General features: G+C 36.9%; 1 protein-coding gene, 1 long non-coding RNA gene, 1 other non-coding gene and 1 pseudogene across 3 annotated transcripts; 2 read left to right on the plus strand and 2 right to left on the minus strand.

The window, feature by feature from the left end:
- The first annotated feature begins 4,402 nt into the window (after window positions 1-4,402).
- LOC113276230 (calcium-dependent protein kinase 26-like) lies at window positions 4,403-8,021 on the plus strand. Its single transcript, XM_026525809.1, has 5 exons — window positions 4,403-4,548; window positions 4,809-5,690; window positions 5,796-6,092; window positions 6,917-7,321; window positions 7,426-8,021. Exons 2-5 carry the CDS (start codon window positions 5,102-5,104, stop codon window positions 7,701-7,703), a joined length of 1,569 nt encoding a protein of 522 aa, XP_026381594.1. The 5' UTR covers window positions 4,403-4,548; window positions 4,809-5,101; the 3' UTR covers window positions 7,704-8,021.
- A 246-nt stretch (window positions 8,022-8,267) lies between these two features.
- On the minus strand, window positions 8,268-12,494 carry LOC113276231 (annotated as a pseudogene).
- A 139-nt stretch (window positions 12,495-12,633) lies between these two features.
- On the minus strand, window positions 12,634-14,069 carry LOC113276232. Its single transcript, XR_003324197.1, has 3 exons — window positions 13,926-14,069; window positions 13,427-13,468; window positions 12,634-13,267 (listed from the first exon to the last, which is right to left on the minus strand). It is a non-coding gene; the product is annotated as an uncharacterized LOC113276232 (long non-coding RNA).
- Window positions 14,070-14,247: 178 nt separating this feature from the next.
- TRNAV-CAC lies at window positions 14,248-14,320 on the plus strand. Its single transcript has one exon. It is a non-coding gene; the product is annotated as a tRNA-Val (tRNA).
- The last annotated feature ends 4,316 nt before the right edge of the window (window positions 14,321-18,636 follow it).

The raw sequence follows: 18,636 nt of genomic DNA on the forward strand, positions 1-18,636 counted from the left end.
TGAAATTTGACACCCAACACAAATTTCTGATTTTTCGACTTCTAAAATTCAAAAAACTACTTTCGATGTGCTATTCAAACAGATTATTACTCTCTTGGTATGTGATATTAGTTTCAATAATTAATAATTAGAAAGGTAACTTTATAAAAACTGGCTAAATTGGGGCCTATAAGGTTTAATTTGGGCCTATCACTACGTGACAAAAAAGAGACATTTTGAAGTAAAATAAAAAACCCCTTAACCAATTATTTTTTTAATGGCTAATTTATCCCTGATTAATTAGTGTTAATTCGAGTGATTAGTGGTAAAATATCGTGTTATATGTGAAATTAATTTGTGTTAATGAATCATTTTGACATGAAAAAATTTGAAAATTTAAATTTTTTTGAAGAACACCAACTAAGAATCGGTATATGTTGTCATTGGTATCAACCGATTGTAACCTCAAAAACATACAGAAATTTTCTGAAACTTGCTTCTACCCAGAATCGGTTTATATAGGCATGAAAATCAACCGATTATCCAGTTTCAAATCGTTTAAGAAGTTGTACTCGTTTTCAATTCGAGTATAAAGTTACACTCGTTTTCAAATTGGGTAAAATCTATTTTCATTTTCGTATGTGATCGAAATGAAATGAAATCGAGTATGATTTCATACTCATTTTATGATCGAGTATTAACTAAAAAAAGATGGTTAACCAGAATCGGTTTACACGATACATGTATAAAAACCGATTCCTAACATTGCATAACAGGAATCGGTTTTGGGCAAATTAACAAAGTGTCCAGCTTCAAACCATATAATTCATAAACCGGCCAGAATTTTTAGGTCTTTTATAAACTGGCCTTTCCGTTAGTTTCTTCACCTGGTCCCACCAAAATGGTCCAGCCAATGGACTTAGTCAATATTTTGGTTCAAGATTACCACCGTATCCTCACCCCTTTATCTTACGATTCCAGACTCTCTTCTCTTTTCTATTTCGTTTATTCTTCTTGTTTCTGTCTCCCTCACAACTCTTCCGTCGAAACTAGGGTTAGAAATTAGGTTATTGGTAAGCAAGAAGTGATTCGCAGTAAAGACATGATTATTAGTGAAGTAGAAGATTAGTGATGTTTGGAAATTTTGAAGTTTTAGGGTTTCCTTTGATGCAGCGAAGATGAAGTACAAATCAAGGATGAACAAATCAGAATCCATGTAAAATTCTTAGAACCCACATATTATTTAACTTAATATTTGATGAAAAATCATTTTTAGTTAGTGAAATCGATTGATTTAAATTCTAGGGTTTGGGGTTCTTTCCCCTTTTTTGGTTCTATGAATTACACGATTTATGTCAATGATTGATTGTCTTTTTTTCTATTTTTTTGTTTAATAGAGTTCAATTTTGTTAATTTTGGTTGCGATGGGTTTTTCAGTGTTTCTGAATTTTTCTTGTTCATTTCTGTTGCAGTTGAAATATGGTGATGAATGGTGAAGATTGAGGCGTACAAAGAGTTCCAATGGTTTTAATTGAAATAGATTCAATGAAAAGTCAGTTGAAAAATGATGATGTTGTTGTTGTTTCAGTTTTTGTGTATGAACAGGATTGAGGGTTGTTATGAAATATGGGGGAAGTAGACACACACAAGGTGTTTGTGCAAAGACCTGAATGAGCAGTTCCCAAAATCAAGTTCAGTTGCCACCGGTTCTTGAACCTAATTTTTTTCATCGATTAACCATGGTTCCTGAGGTTATTTGAGAAGAATTAGGTATCATTAACACCAACAATTCTATCGTCAACATGATTATCATCAATAATATAAGGTCTTATCTAATAGTTGATTGTATCTTTTGATTTTGAATGTGGGCTTTGATTTGTAATTTGGAGATTAATCATCGACTGGGAAGAAGATTGAAGTGGTGAGTTTTCGTAACTCGAACCCAGTGAGTTGATCTGAGGGACTTGAGAGTCTTTTGAAATGGACTGGGTAACTGACACATAAACAATAATTGTCGTTACACGTTTTTTTTCCGAAAAAACGGGATGGAAAAGTCAAACTCGGCCAGTTTATATAATGATTTGAGAAAAAGACCACTTTCTTAATTATACTTCAAAAAGGTGGCTACTTTATCGAAAAGTCCATCGGTTTTTGTATATGTATCTTGTAAACCGATTCTAATAAAAAAATAACACACAGAAAAAAATTTCATATCAGAATCGGGCTACGTGGGCATTAACGTAGCCCGATTCTGATTCAATTTCCTCTAACCAGAATGCCATTCAGGACAATCGGTCTTTGTGCGCATAAACAACAACCGTTTCTAAATGAAATCGGTTTACAGCCGATTGTTATAAACCCAAAAGACTTTGATTTAAAAAAATTGGATTGGAAAAATAGTGCAATTATTTGCTTAGGAAACTAGTGTACTCTGTAAATAGTCAACGACATTGTAAATTTATGTTAAACTTTTACTTGCCTCATAAGTGGCATCACAGGCATTTCGCAATATAATTAGCGGCCATACTCATCCAGCTGACTCCTTTCTTGAGATAATAAGCTGCAAATTGCATCACTAATCCTCTAGTAAACCACTAATCGAGGAAAGTAATCCTCTTAAAAGAAGTGAAAGATTGTTTTACCTACTAGTGGCAAAGTAAATATTTGAAAAAGAGACGTAAATACAAAATAATAATCAAAATTCAAAAAATGTAAACCGTTGGGATCAAATGAGACAAAATAAAATACATGATCGATCAGGTGTTGGGGATAAGAGTGGGCAAGGCATATATAGTATTTGTTTAATGCAAATCACAGTGAGCCACTTGTTTTAAAAAATGATATCGAACCCAGGAACGGCTGGCATTGAGCAGGGAGGGTATTTAAAGACCTAATAAATGGTGGAAATAACTGACTTTTGTGTCCCGACATAACTTTTTTCAAGCACTTTCTATGAATACGCTATTTAGCAACTAGTCCTCAGGGGGACATTTTCTTTTAGAACTTGAGTGAGGACATCTTACTTCAAGTCAAGTCATGTTTAAGTCAACCACTCAACCTTATCGAGAGGGGGAAATCTTCTGGTGATTATGTCAAGAATCTTAGGACATAATCTTTGCATATGGTTGAAAAGCGACCACTCCTGATATGAGATTTATTTACTGAGAGATTTTGAACAATATAAAATAAGGGTATGCCATCCCACTGTTAGAGAACAAAAATATTTGACACACCACTTTACATTGTGAAATTCGTTTTGACAATAAATCTTTTTTTTTCTTGTTGATTGCTGAATCTTAATTAAAATTTAAATTGAGTATAATTACACAACAAAATGGTTTAGTTTAGTTTTGCACAGGGACGGACCCTAGAATTTTCTTTGGGTAGCGCTGGAATGACAATAATTTGGCGACAACAAATATTTTTGAACAAATGAGCGTAAATTAATGGCTAATAGCAAAAATTTAAAAAAAAAATAGTAGCAAGACATGATTATAGCAAAAAAAAGAAATTATAGCTTATGGAAACAGAATGTGTAGTAAGTCTCTAAATTCATGGTCCAAAGAAAAGAAAGTCTCTTTTCTTCTCTTCTGACATCGACTGAATCTCACTTCCAACACGTATCGAAAAGGTTGTTTTTCTCATTTAAGCATACGTATCGAGCTTTGAATGTAGGTTGACTCCATTCTAGTGTTGGGCTAATCTCAGAATTAACGTAAATGTGTATGCTAAAAAAAGAGAATATTCAGTGAATCTAGGGACGGGCTATAGCCTGGATTAGCCCCTTGTTAGGCTCGTCCCTCGTTTTACGAAACTGTTAAGTAAGCTGAAAATTGCATGAAAGATCCGTAGGTAATTCCATAAAAATAACATGATTTTCTTTTTGAATGATTAATGTAACGGCAAGACAAGAATACTTCACATGAAAATTACGGCGTAAAACATGAAAACCCCATTCCCCAGAAAGAGCCCTCTCATTCATCTCGAGTCCTAAAGGATTCTTGCAGTACTCATTTACCTTCTAGATGTTCAATTAAATTTTTATTTATTCTTGATTAGTGAAACTAAGCAAGCTTACCTAACCCCACTTAAACATAACCCTAAATTTGAAACTCAAACCGTTAAACTAAACAAATGTATTTTTACACAAAGAAAAAGTTGAAAAAGAGGTTTCTAACTCCAAAAATAAAAAAATTAAGCTTCCTTAATTATGGGTCGATTAGGTATTTAAAGTAATATTATATCGACTCGCTCAAGAAAAATAATTCAAAAACGCGTTGACCAAAGACAAAACACAAGGACGTAAAAATAATATTATCACTAATACAAGGGCTTTCAGTGAAGATAAATATTTGATAAGGAGTTTCTAATAAATAATAATCGCAGTCTTTGAATAATAAAAGCAGAATGAATTTCACAAATTTGGGCCAACCAGAGAGAAAAAGAGAGAACCGCCAGAACAACAAAACACAGACAGACAAAAAACACAATAAACTCCATTGAAGGTCTTTGGTTGAGCTCTCAACACACAGAGCTCCTCCAATCAGACCTCAATGACACAATTTCCAGGTTCGTTTCTCTCATTAGATCTTTTAAAGCTCACATTTTTAATCTGGGTTTTCGTTTGTTTTTGAATTTCTGTAGTAATTTCAAGATCTGGTCTCTTTTTTAGGGTTCATGGGTACCCTAAAAATTGGTTCTTTTAGTGTTTTAGGGTTCATGGGTACCCTTTTCCCCTCTGGGTTTAGTGGTTTCTATATTGGGTTTTTTTGTGAAACTCAGAAAGCTGATTATTTTTGGAATGTTTTTCTTTTTTGGAAATTTAACAGGAAGTACATAAAGGGAGTGTAAAGATATAATTTAAGCTCTGTGGGGGGTTTTGATCTTCAATTATCTATAAAGGGTTTGTCCAGGTACATTAAGTTAAGATCAACTGTCAAACTTCAACAACTACAGTTGAGAAATTGACTAGTACATTTTGTTGAATTAGTACTGTTTTTACAAATTTTTAGGTAAGTTATAATTTTAGAAAGAGTTCTTAGAGGTGTGGTATGGATGTTGTATTATAAGATCATCAGATATTGTAAGTTATAATTTTAGAAAGAGTTCTTAGAGGTGTGGTATGGATGTTGCGCGGAGCAACAGTAGTAATTCGGCGTTGATTGAACCGTGCAGCTGTTATAGAGTTTCAACACTTGTTGACACAATTCTGAACACAGAACAAATTGCTCGGTTGGAAGATCGGTATCGTTTGGGGGATGAATTGGGGTGGGGGCAATTTGGTGTTATTCGTGCTTGCTTGGATAAATTAAATGGAGAGATTTTGGCTTGTAAATCTATAGCGAAAGAGAGATTAGTAACACTTGATGATCTTAGAAGTGTTAAGCTTGAGATTGAGATAATGACTAGGTTATCTGGGCATCCAAATGTTGTGAATCTTAAGGCTGTTTACGAAGATGAAGATTATGTGCATTTGGTAATGGAACTTTGTGCTGGTGGGGAACTTTTTCATCGACTGGAGAAACATGGGAAGTTCTCTGAGTTCAATGCTAGAGTTCTTTTTCGGCATCTGATGCAGGTGGTTATGTATTGCCATGACAAGGGTGTTGTTCATAGAGATTTGAAACCTGAAAACATTCTTTTGGCCACAAAGGATACATCCTCACCCATTAAATTGGCCGATTTTGGTCTTGCAACCTATATTCAACCCGGTAATCTCTCTTGTTTCATTCTTCTTTATTCAAGATTGTATTTTCTTGGTTTATTGTTTTAGAGTTCCATCAATTGGTATTTAAGTTTGAATTTCGTATTAACAGGGCAGAAACTTAATGGTACTGTTGGGAGTCCATTTTACATAGCTCCTGAAGTATTGGCTGGGGGTTACAACCAGGCAGCCGATGTCTGGAGTGCTGGTGTTATCCTTTACATTCTCCTCTGTGGGATGCCTCCATTTTGGGGGAAAACCAAGTCTAGGATCTTCGATGCTGTCAGGGCTGCTGATCTGCGGTTCCCCTCTGAACATTGGGATCATGTATCTGCATCTGCCAAGGATTTGGTTACTCAAATGCTCTGTACTGATCCTGCAAAACGGCTAACTGCAACTCAAGTGCTCGGTATGTTGCTTCCTTACTCTTCTTTGTACGTTGGTATATTTTTGACTCTGTACGTTGGTTTAAATATCATATTCATCGTACGTAGCCTTTGTTCTAACTTAAGCATGCAAATGTTCTGATAGCAAGAAGTGTACCTTTCTGGAATAAAGTCTTTCATCTATCAGCTTTATCTCCATCAAACTGTCAAATCAAAGTAGATGGTACAATCAGAATATCTAAATAGCGCACATCAGAACTATTTTATTAAAGACATGGTGTAGAAATTTCTGATAAGTAGTTCATAATCTGACAAGTATTCCATATGGGATAGCACCAACTGGTGTTACAAAACAGTTACAGCAAATGTTTTGTGGTTATCACATTATATGAAGTTCAGTACTTGACCGAATCTCTCACATGATTGTCTTATTTTCTATTTCTTGACAGAGAGAAACTTTGTTTGCAAAATCTTACTGTGTAAAGATAGTTTGATATAGTATTGCGTTCCTTCGCTTTTGTACAATGTAGCAGTAAACAAGTTTGTCTAGAAATGAATGTGCCATGTATACATATTAACTGATTATCTCAGCTTCCACCAGATAAAACAAAAATAGCAACTTTGTACTTTTTCTGAGCACCAATACGCATATGAATTAAATGTTATCTGCAAGCAAATGTTGTTTGGCTCTTATAAATGTCACAAGCATAAAGTTGATAGCATTTTGTTTCTCTCTAATTTGCCTTGGCTTTATAAATTGAAACGTCTAAATGATGCAAGACATCATCCTTGGTAAAAGAATTCTCTCTTTGTGATCTCCAGAATATTGACATTTACTTCCTTGCAGATCACTCTTGGATGAATGAGTGTGTACAGATGGAGAACGAATACTGTGAACGCCAAAACGTAAGTTGTGGTGATATGGATATGGGCCAGGGATCTTTCTCCTCCACCACCTTTATCTCTAGACAAGATCTTAGCTTTGGTTCAGAGTCACAGCCAGGGCATTCTCCTGCGTTCACTTGCAAATCGTCATTTTCATCATTCTTGGTTGATGCCTCAACTCCTTGTTCTGTAGCTCGAGGCTTTTCATTCCGTAGTTGTGGTGAATCAAGCGTGTTAGACTTTTCTTCCCCTGTTGCTTCGATGACAAGCTTTGCATTTTTCGGACCAAGTTCTCCAGTCGATCAAGTGAACTGTAACCCATTAAGTTTCAGAATAGATAGTTCAGCAGCTTGTGAGATTCGTAGAGGTAACCCGACTTCTCCTATTTACTCTAATTTTCTGGATATTGCGAAACTTCATAGTAAGAAATGCTTTTAGTTCAAAAGCTGAAACACCTTTTGGTTTGTGCAGAGACCAGCTTTGGGAAGCTTTTCATTGCTCCAGATTCCTCTAATAGTTTAGTTTGTGGCGGCGGTGAAACTGAGAACAACAAGAACCCAACTGTGATCCGAAGGTTTGGAGGAACAACAAGTGCCACTGGAGTGCTAAGTATCCACAACATGAGACACCATACAATTGGACTAGGGGAGCTCGAGCAACTTGATCTAATCACTGAATCAGTTGTTCGATGGGCATCATGCACTCATGTCTCAGGTGCTCCATCTCTTAGATCTTCTCTCGTTTGTTGAAGTTCACTAATTAACGAGCAGTACACAATGACAATGACGAAGAAGAACGGTCCCAGTGAAGGAGCTTAGTGCATAATTTATAGTGAAAGAAATCACTTGTTAAATAGAGCTAATCTAATATTAACATATGTATGCTTGTATAACTGAATTTGAATTTCAGTTGGGGGCTTTGATTATTCTGATTAGTGTGTATTTGAGTGATGAAGGGGTGTGCATATGTGTTGCTTGTGGTCTTAATACTGAACTTTACAAGGGAACTATCTGAATATACCATGTGCTTCAATCTCTATGAAAAATGTGAAAGTATTACAGCTCGTCTCAGTTCTTCACCTAATCTTCTTTGTTGACAGGACCTATTTGTCAGATTTAAGTTTCTGGTTGCTGGATTTTAAAATGTCTGCGACTTTAGAGTCATGTCATGGATGTCCTTTTTCTGGATTCAAAGTGAATGCACCAAAATTGGTGTGCGTAGCCCCGTTCAGTTGTAAATATCTTAAGTTCAGCAACCATTCAATGTATAATAAAAACAAAAAGCTCCAGTAATAATGGTCATGATACTAAAGGGCTACAGCATATGCTGGACAAAGTTCCCATACAATGCCCCCCAAGGCACAACCGCCTCTGCGAGGTCTTCCTAAATGTCATGAAAAAGAAAATATGAATGAAGAAACAACTCGAGGCAAGGCCGAGTTGTAGGCCACAATCACACACTAGGACTTGGCCATAATACAACATGACTTGACACTATGCAAGTTCTTGGAACACGTGAGCCCTGTTTTGGAGTACTCAGGTCAGAGAGTAGCATGCTGTATGCAACTTCTGGTGAATGGTTGATGAGTGCACAAAATACGGAAGCCGCGAACATGGTATGTCTCTTATATGGCAGGTAACACTAATCCAGTTCCTGGACATCATGAAATTACCTAAGAGTTGAATATGAAGATCCCTCCAGGCACAAGCACTCTTCAGAAGAGGGAACATCTGAAGTACAGGAGCTAAATTCCTTCCCAGATATATTCTGCCAGATGCCAGAAATATTGAAGTGTTGTTATCGAAACACATACCCCTAAGCATCATCCCCACCTCTAAGGGAGTCGTGGGGAGTTTTCTGTTGATTTGGTTCAGGACAGGCCTAATTATGCGCGTTTCGCGATTGAATGTCCCTCCACCCTTTTTCACGAGCAGCTTCCATTTTCATTTTTTCAGTCTCCCCTCCATCATAGACACGGCGTGAAAAGGCCACCATATTCTCCTCGAAACGAAGGTGGACTGCCACGTACTTTCCACCAGTCTTGGCGCTCTTCTCAATCATGCATGGAACCAACTGCTCTGCAAGCGCTGAGATGGGATCAGCAAATTTTAATTCTTTATAATTGGTCAAGCATACTGAAAAGTGGGTGGACTTTCCATCACCAGTCTGTTCGCAGACGGGGCTATGTGGATAACTCCTTCATGCAAGAGTAAGACAGATTGGACTTCTCCCAAATAATTGCATAGTGGAGCCCAACTTAACTCCCTGATCCATCAATACCTTAGGTAGCTCCCTGATCACCCTCCATGGCCCTCAAGTGCGGACATTAAATGTTTAGTTATCTCCAAAATCACTTGAATCCTGCCAGATGTTATGGTATTCAAAGCGAGGGATGACAAGTGCCACATTCAAAATCGCTGCAACAGACGCCGCATTGCAAATCCCTGCCCGATGTTATTCAATTACAGTTTACCATCAGCTTCTCCTCCACCCAGTTGAAGGAGTAACGGCCAGGAAAGCATGTGCCACGTTAAATTATCGACCACACACCCAAGAAGCAGGTGAACAAAATTAACCTGCAGCATTGTCCGATGGTCACAATTCATAATGGCAATTCAAAGCTCAGACTAATAACTTCCAGCATCAAGAGTGTCTGGCTCTAAGGTTGTTACAACTAGTTTCACACAGCTGATTTGTCACATAAAAAGTCCAAGGTCTTAGTCCTTGAGCAAGTGTTTACTTGTCAGGATCTTGTTAACCAAACTAAAGATATTAACAACAGAAAAAATTGGGCCTTCGCCATCAAAACAGGTATAAATCAAGTCACTCACCTCCACATTGAAGTCCCCTCATTCTCTCCCAGACATCACTATACCCGTATGATAATCCCTGGACTCTTCACCACTTGCATTTGTGGAATCGAATCAGATTCATACAGTTGCTGTAAAATGTCTTCAAGCAGCAAAGGAAATGTGATCTTATTTCCACTCATGGCACAAGCTCATCAAATCCCATACTTGCCTTTAAACACGATTAGATAATAATGGTGAGGAAATAGAAGATGCAGATGATAACAGATAGCAGCAGTGAAATAAAAACCTAATTATTTATATACAAACTAACAAAAATTGACAACACCCAATATGTCCCCATGTTCATGACGAACTGCAAAATGGCATGAACCCCGTAAATGAAGGAAGAGTACCAGTAGCTAGCTACAGTAGGTGCATTCGCTCAACACGTGATTGGTGTAGCCATTGATTGAGAGAATCCCCGCTGCCTACAAAACAGCCTGAGTTGCCATTTTCGGGTAAAAATGGAAACTGAAACATATCCAGCAACTCCTGCACGAACTGTCTGACCAGAGATGATCCAGTGACTCTACTACGCCTGCCCCAGCCTGTAACAATATCAATTCTGCTTGGCCCAATACCTGATGCAATCATTTTCTTACGAAACCCAGCAAGAGTCCTTGACAATGCTGTAATTGCAGTTCCATTTGACATAACATGAAGGTTTATAAGCCAGTAGCAGGAGCTCTTCTCTTTAACTGCATCTGGGTACACATTTTTTAAAGCCGCTACCTCCCAAACTGATCCAGCCTCTTCTCTAAGACCTGACTTATGGAGGAAATCTATCACCGCATCAACAATCCCTCTTTTACTTTCTCTATCTTCACTGTGCATCAAGTCGAGGAAGTTGCTTGCATGTTGTCGCACGTTCTGTCCACCATCGAGTCCTGATGATGGCATTGATACCAAAAATGTATGGGCAGGATGGCCAGTAACTGCCATGAGTTTCCAGCAAGAACCCATGTCAATATGAAATGTTGTATCAGTAGAGCAGCTGAGGAGCAGAGTATAGGTCTGAAGAGATGGGTGCAGACCTAACCTCAACATACTTTGCAGCAGATCATAGGCATCAGCTAACCGTTGCATTCGGAGAAAAGCACTGAGTAAAGAATTGCATGTAGGGACATTAGGGCGGAGGCCTGCATTAAGCATTGCTTGAAACCATTCTCGAGCTTTATCGACATGGCCAGCCTTACCCCACATATCAACCAAGATACCATAAACAAGTTCATCTGGAATCAAATTGTGCTGCTTCATTTCTGCAAATACAGCTTCTGCTTCATCCAGATGTCCACATACCCCAAGAACCTCCATGACAATACTGAATGTAACTTTGTCAGGTAAGAATCCAGCACTTTGCATGTCCTGGTAAATTTTTAAGGCACAAGTGTAGTTTCTTGCCTTGGCTTGAAGAGCAATCATTGTATTGTACGTGACCAGGTTAGGAACACAACCTTGAGAAACCATCTCGTTGAAGATCTTGTAAGCAGCAGCCAAGTGCCCAGCTTTCCCTAGACAGTTGATAATGACACTGTATGTAAATGTATCGGGAGAGAGACCTGCCAACTGCATTTTCCCGTACAAGTCCATTGCTACATCTAAATAACCTGCTTTCGCATGGATGTCAATAAGCGTACAATAGGTAACTCGATCTGGTTCACAGCCCTCTTCTTGCATCTGATGAAAAACATTTAATGCTTCATTCAAGTAATTTGCACGGCCGTAGCTATGAATCAGACGATTATAAGTTACCACATTTGGTAAACACCCGTCTCTCGCCATTTCATCCAGTAATTGATTTATGTAAGTGAATTTTCTAGCACGCCCAAGAATGCCAACCATTGTGGTGTAAGTATACCCATCATGCTTAAACCCAGGACGACTTTTCAACCAGTTGAAAAACCCCTATAGCAGTTGAATGATCTTGTGGCTGTTTCAGGACCTGATTGGCTTGATAAGGATCCAACGAACAATTGAGTTTCTCGAGAGCCTCTTCTGCAGAAGGGCCCCAGTTATGCTGCTGTAAAATGTTAAAAACACGCTCTACAGCATGCCTAGTGTTCACATTATGCCTAGTCAATGGGATAAAACCTGCTGGCTTCCTTGCGTACATTGAAGGCTTCTGAACATTATTTGAACCAGATCTAATGCTTTCAGAAGCACTTCCTGCAGCCTTAGGTTCTGATGCTTGTCCGGACTTAGGATTTGAAACAACACGGAAAGAAGTAAGTTTGGATTTCTGTTGCTCAGATTGACTCTGAAGATATCGAGTACCAGAAGGTATATTATGATTCTTAGCTGAATTATCTTGGATATTGTTGCTTGAGCTATGGTTTGTACTTGTAATCTTCAGTGGAGCAAACTTTTCTGCTTGAGCATCATAATGAACGTTGGAAGTTGTACCACGTCCTATCTCATCAACGGTTGGTCTTCTATCAACAATGACGAAACTCTCTCTTTTCACTGGTTTTATGTTCGATGGTCTTATGCTGGAGATGGGCCTTGAAGGATCAAGCATGCAGTTTGTGTTGTTGTGAAGTACCTCTTTCCCATCTGATAAAGGAAGCTTGTAATTTACCAAGTCAGATAGAAGGCTAACTGCAGTAATACCAGCTTTGACAAACTGATCTGAAACACAAGCAGTTGACAAATCTTTCTGAATACCACATACATCACTTCCTACAGAACTTCCAGAACCCAATTTCAGTGAAGGGTTCGGAAGAGATATAACATGTGTAGAAACCGGCTTAGCACCATTCTCAGTCTTATAGCCAGTTGCTCCAATTGCATCTCCAGAAAGTATAGCTCCATCTCTTGTTGAGGATTTGGAACTGACAGTGAGATCCTTATGTGGAAGCAAAACTCCTCTATTTCTGAGCTGCTTCCTCGGTGCATAAGTTTCATCTTCTGGATTAGGACAAGGACTTCCTTCCGCTCCGCTACTCCGAGAACCATTAACAAAAAATGACCTAGCAGACTTGGTAAGGGAACCAATCTGCTTACTCCTTGACATCATTTGTATAAAGATGTGATGCCCAACTCAACCTTCCAAAATAGTTGACAAACTGAAAAACTATAGAAGAATGGGGGATTAATCTCAAAGAATTAGTGCCTTCAACTCGATCTTAGTGTGCTTAACAGTATCTTTTACATGATATCAGGCAGATGTTGCCCTCTTCTTTCCTTCTTCCAAGCAGGTAAGCTACTCTCGTCAATTCTGAAATTCAGACCAGCAAGATATCTTGAGAATTAGCAGTTGTGCAGGTGATGAATCTATATCTGCTGTCATGTGGAGAGAATATGAAATGGAAAGAAGAAACAACAGAGATGCGCGGCTCAATGGATTTATCTCAACTGTTATAAACAAATTTCTACTCTTCTCTTACTCAATCTGCTTGTCTAGAGAAACCTCAGCACGACTAAACTCGATGGGATACAATAATGTAAGTTGCAACAGGCATCTGAAGAGAACAGGGGAACATTATGTAGAAGAAAAACATTAGAAAAGAACACAGCGATTTCTAAATGGTCATCAATAAGATAAAAAGAAATTATACTGACAACAAAAAACAGTACATTTGAATTTTGTGCAAAATGTAATTTAACAAAGATGTACTTACAATAATATCTGCCTTGCACACCCGTTTTCCCATGGTGAATAACTATAAGATTGAACCCATTATCAGTATCAGGTGCAAATCAAGGAATAAGAATACATTAACTTCGAGTTGTGAAGGGTAGTCCTAACTCCTTAGGCTATCAAATCCTTTTACAAAATCCTAGAAATTCCAAATTCTTAGTTCAAGGAACTCAATGTAATACATATTCTATTCTATTACTTCACAGGAGTTCTATGTATGAGTTACTTACAAGTACACAGCAGAATTTCAGTGTTAAAAAAACAACCTTTTTTTATTATATCATTGATAATTACTAACACTCCTTGATAGTTTCATTTAAGATGGGAAACCATAAAAACAAATTTTCCCATCCTCATTGAAGCAATATATCAAACTCCTTACATACTTATAGTGTTTTTTTTTTACCAAAACAAAAAAAAAAACGTGAACTTTATGTAAACAAGAATTGGATATTCGAAAATATAGAACAAAATCTCACCTTTCCTGACAGCAAAGTAATGTTGATATTTGTAGCTTGAATGTGGGGCTGTAGCAATATGGTTTCAAGACTTTGAGATGATTTTGATGTTAAGGTACTGAGAGCGGCAGAGTTCAAGAATTGATGTTGGACTTCAACTGTGATTCCGATTGTGAACTGGGTTTGAGTTTAGCTTGGAGGTTAATTCTGTCAATTTAAATTAATCAAAAAAATCAACCCCGTAAAAAACTTTCCCCTAGGAATTCAGCTTTCCGACTTCCCAAGCAACCAGGGAGGAAGATATAAGTGATCTGTATCTGCTTAGATTAGTTTGACATCAAATGTCTGAGTGGTGTAGTGGTTATCACGTTAGTCTCACACACTAAAGGTCCCCAGTTCGAACCTGGGCTCAGACACTTCTTTTTATTTATTTTTCTTCTGGCTAGGATCAGCTTGACCTTGCTTTAACCTTCTTTCCTTCTGGCACACACCAAACTTACAGAAGTTCAATTTTCAGGCTTGGAAGAAAATAAGCTAAAACAAAAACAAGCAGTAAACTATGTTGTTTGACAAGCTATTCTCGAGCTCAAATTGAAAAAAGATATTATTTGGGAATCATAGTTATATGCCCATCTATTACCTTTCATTCTTATACCCCTTCATGTACCACCTGAAGAATTCTGCTCTTGAACTTATGAATATTGACCTTCCCATTGTCAAAAAGAATTGAGTTCTTTTGGAACCATAGTTCCCTCATAGTAGCACAGGCTGCTGTAAACCAGATCTCCTTGACTAGTGGGCTATGATGATTTGCTGCAGTACATACTTATGTAAATGATAATGGTCTGGGAAATGCAAAGACAGAACATAGCCAATTCCAGATCTGACCACTAAAATCACATTGCCATAAAGTGTGCTCCATATTATCTTGTTCTGTCTCACACACATTGCATCTAGAAGGCATTGCATAACCTTATTGTGTCATCATCTATATATACTCCTTGTAACAGCTTCCATACATTGCAGGCAATACAGGGATGTAAAAAAGATTTCCAAATGAAAGAAGGCCATACCAGTTGTTGCTCTTGAATCTTAGCTTTTCCACTACCATTGCAGTAGTAAATTTACCATTAGAACTACCATTCCAATTCATACTATCAGTTCCTCCACCAATTCCAGGCATGTTATTAATCTTAAAAACAGATTGCAATTCACTGTGAATTTCCCATTTATTGTCATTTATCAAATCATTCACTTTCATCTGCATATTATTTTTAACAAGATCAGAATACCCTATTTGAGAAATTATTGGAAAAGTTTCATACCAAGAATCAAACCACACTGAAATATCAGTACCATCACCGACCCTCCATTTGATATCTTCTTTTAAAGTAGACCAAGCCCATTTCAGTCCAGAATAGACAGATGATTGTTTCTAGTTTTCAAACCACTGACCTTGTTTATTTTTAAATTGAAACCTGTTTTGAGGCATACTGATTTTTTTTGAGGCATACTTATTTATTATCCCATCTAGGATGGTTTTATAAGGGGTGTCTAAAGATAGTGCAATTACCTATATATTCTTAAACAATCTAATTACTAGAGTGCCCTTATCCTCAAAAACCTAAAATCAAAAATCAAAATAACCTTTAAACTTAAACATCTTGGACTCCAATTCAATCAAGCAATCAATCAATCAAAGCACACAAATCGAAGTGAGCGATGTTGGAGTGCGAAATCCAAATCTCAATTGCTCTTAGATGTATTTTAGAATGCATTTGTAACAAACTCATCTTGTTTTAGATTGATTTTATTTTGTTTGATCGATAAAATATGATTTCAAAGATGAAATTAGGGTTTTCAGAAGATCAGTTCGGCTGATCTTGGAATATCAATTTTTAGCCGAATCTAGTATATGATTTAGAGAAATACTATGTTCGGCTAATGCGATTTTGCTAGATTTTGTTCGAATCAACCGAACCTAAATTCGTAAGTTACAGAGTGAAGTCCGGCTGATAACTTGTCAGTCGAACCTCTGTTTTTTGAGAATTCACCCTGGTTCGGCTAACAACGATTTTATTGGAATCAGGCGAACCTAAATTAGTGAATTACAGAGTAAAGTTCGGCTGATAACTTGTCAGCCGAACCTCTGTGTTTCAAAAATATACCTAGGTTCGGCTGACAAGTTGTTAGCCGAACCTAGGTATATTTTCAAAAAAACAGAGGTTCGGCTGAGAAGTTATCAGCCGAACCGTTCATCTGGTCAGTAGATCTGGGTTAGCCGAACCTAGGTATATTTTCAAAAAACAGTTACAGAGTAAAGTTGTTAGCCGTTTATCTGACAAGTTGTTAGCCGAACCTAGGTATATTTTCAAAATACAGAGGTTCGGCTGAGAAGTTATCAGCCGAACCGTTCATCTGGTCAGTAGATCTGGGTTTTAAAAATTTAATTTTTTGACAGATTCAACTTATAAAAAGGACATTAAACCTTGTATAAAAGTCTACCTCTGATTTGAATCACACATTTTGGTCACTTCTAATCCCTAAAATCTTAAAACCCAAGTTTTTTTTTAACTTCTTCTTCTTTTTCCTCCTAAAAACCCCAACTCTCCACATAAATTTGATTTCTATACCAATTTACCACTAATAATTTAATTTTTAATCAATTCTTAAAATTCCTAGTTAACATTAACACTAATTATATAAGGATAATTATGTCATTATCAAAAAGAGTGGATAAGGGGTGATGTTGTTTTTTATTTAGTGACCTATTTTGGCATTATTTAGTATGCCTCAAAAAAATTCAATATGCCTCAAAACAGGTTTCTTTAAATTTAGCAGCAAAAAATAAAGCTCATTCATTTTGAGAGTTTACCATCTTCCACATTATTTTCATTAGGAAGGCTTTGTTAATGATTTCCAACCTTCTAATACCAAGACCTCCTTCATTATAAGGTGTGCAGACTTTTTTCCATGAAAAGGTTTTATACTTTCTTACTTCACTGTCACCAGACCATAAGAAATTTCTGATCAACTTTTCACAAATTTTAATGACAGAAGCAGGCCATCTATAAACTGTCATGTTATATAATGGAATACTGCATAAAACTGATTTTACAAGTACCAATCTATCAGCAAAAGATAACAGTTTACCTTTCCATTTAGCTAATTTGTATTGAATCATTTCTACCACAGGCCAGACCATAGCTGAAGTTACTCTTCCAGGAGCTAAGATTACACCTAAATACTTATCAGGAAATTTAGATAATTCCATATTAACCATTTCACAAATTTGTTGTTTCCTGATTGAAGTGACACCATCTATAAAGCACTTACTTTTCTCCTTATTTATTAACTGACCTGAGCTAGCTTGGTATTCATCAAGCAGTGTGAATAAGTTGTTCAAAGTTTTCTTAGCTCCATTTCAAAATATAAATTCATCATCTGCAAAGAAGAGGTGAGTTGGATGAATACCATTCTTAACCACCATTGGAAGTATTTTACCTTGTTCAACTAGATGAGAGATGTTCATACCGAGTACATCTTCCATTAGCACAAAAAGTATTGGTGATAATGGATCACCTTGCTTTAAACCTCTACCCACTGAAAAAAATCCACAAGAGCCACCATTGACCATAACAGACATTTTTGCTGATTCAAATAATGTTAGAAGCCAATTACACCATGAAGAAGAAAATCCATATTTCTGCAAGACTTGAAAAAGAAATCTGCAGCTAACAAAATTATAAGCTTGAGATATATCTAGTTTGAAAGCAACATTACCTCCTCTTCTTTTCCTTTTCATTTCATTCACCATCTCTTTGCCTTTAATATAAGTTGTTTGTTGTGGAGATATCAATTTCACCATTAGATTATTCATCCTTGTAGTGATAATTTTAGTGAAGATTTTGAATAACACATTACTCAATCCAATGGGTCTGAACTGATTTGCTTTTTTTGCTCCTTGACATTTTAGAATAAGAAGTAAAAAGTTGGAATTAAGACCCTTTGGAATGAATCTTCTTTCCCAACAGAATTGAATTGCTGCTACTAGATCATTGCAAATAATTTCCCAAAAAGTCCTGTAGAAGATACCAGAAAAGCCATCAGGACCAGGAGCACTTTCTGGATCCATTTCAAAAGTGATGCTTTTAATTATTTGCAATGAAAAGCCATCAGGACCAGGAACACTTTCTTTGCTTGGTAGTGCATCCAACATTGGTTGATCTGAAGTGGTAACTGATGAAGGGATAACATCCAACAATTTGTCTGCAATATGAACCTCTTGAAACTCAAATTTTTGTTGAAAGTGATGAACTAATAAATCAGCAATAAGGGCTTGATCAGAGATGATATTTCCTTGACCATCTTCAATTTCACTTATTAGATTTGTGGCTTGTCTTATTTTCATCTTGGTATGAAAGTAATGAGTGTTAGCTGCACCTTCCTTAATCCATTTTTCTCTTGATTTTTTCCTTAGAAGAGTATTAGCTTGCACTTCTCTACTAGCATGCTCATTCTGAGCTGTCACTAGGTTGTGTAAAGCATCTTCATCAAAGGGATTGTTATCTGAATGTTGCATTGCCACTTTAACTTTTTCTTCTGCTTCTTTTATTTTAACTTGGAAATTACCAATAACATTCCAGTTCCAGTCATTTAATACTTTTTTTAAAGCTTTTAACTTCTGCAGAAAGATGTAAGCAAGATCACCAGAAATATGCTGAGACCAACA

This window comes from Papaver somniferum, chromosome 4, assembly GCF_003573695.1.
Source record: "Papaver somniferum cultivar HN1 chromosome 4, ASM357369v1, whole genome shotgun sequence".
Taxonomy (NCBI): domain Eukaryota; kingdom Viridiplantae; phylum Streptophyta; class Magnoliopsida; order Ranunculales; family Papaveraceae; genus Papaver; species Papaver somniferum.

Excerpts from the sequence above, each read along its gene's own strand:
- LOC113276230 (XM_026525809.1), top strand. The coding sequence starts at position 5,102 with ATGGATGTTGCGCGGAGCAACAGTAGTAATTCGGCGTTGATTGAACCG. Across the intron at positions 5,691-5,795 it reads TGCAACCTATATTCAACCCG|GGCAGAAACTTAATGGTACT; the intron begins GTAATCTCTCTT and ends TCGTATTAACAG. Across the intron at positions 6,093-6,916 it reads AACTGCAACTCAAGTGCTCG|ATCACTCTTGGATGAATGAG; the intron begins GTATGTTGCTTC and ends ACTTCCTTGCAG.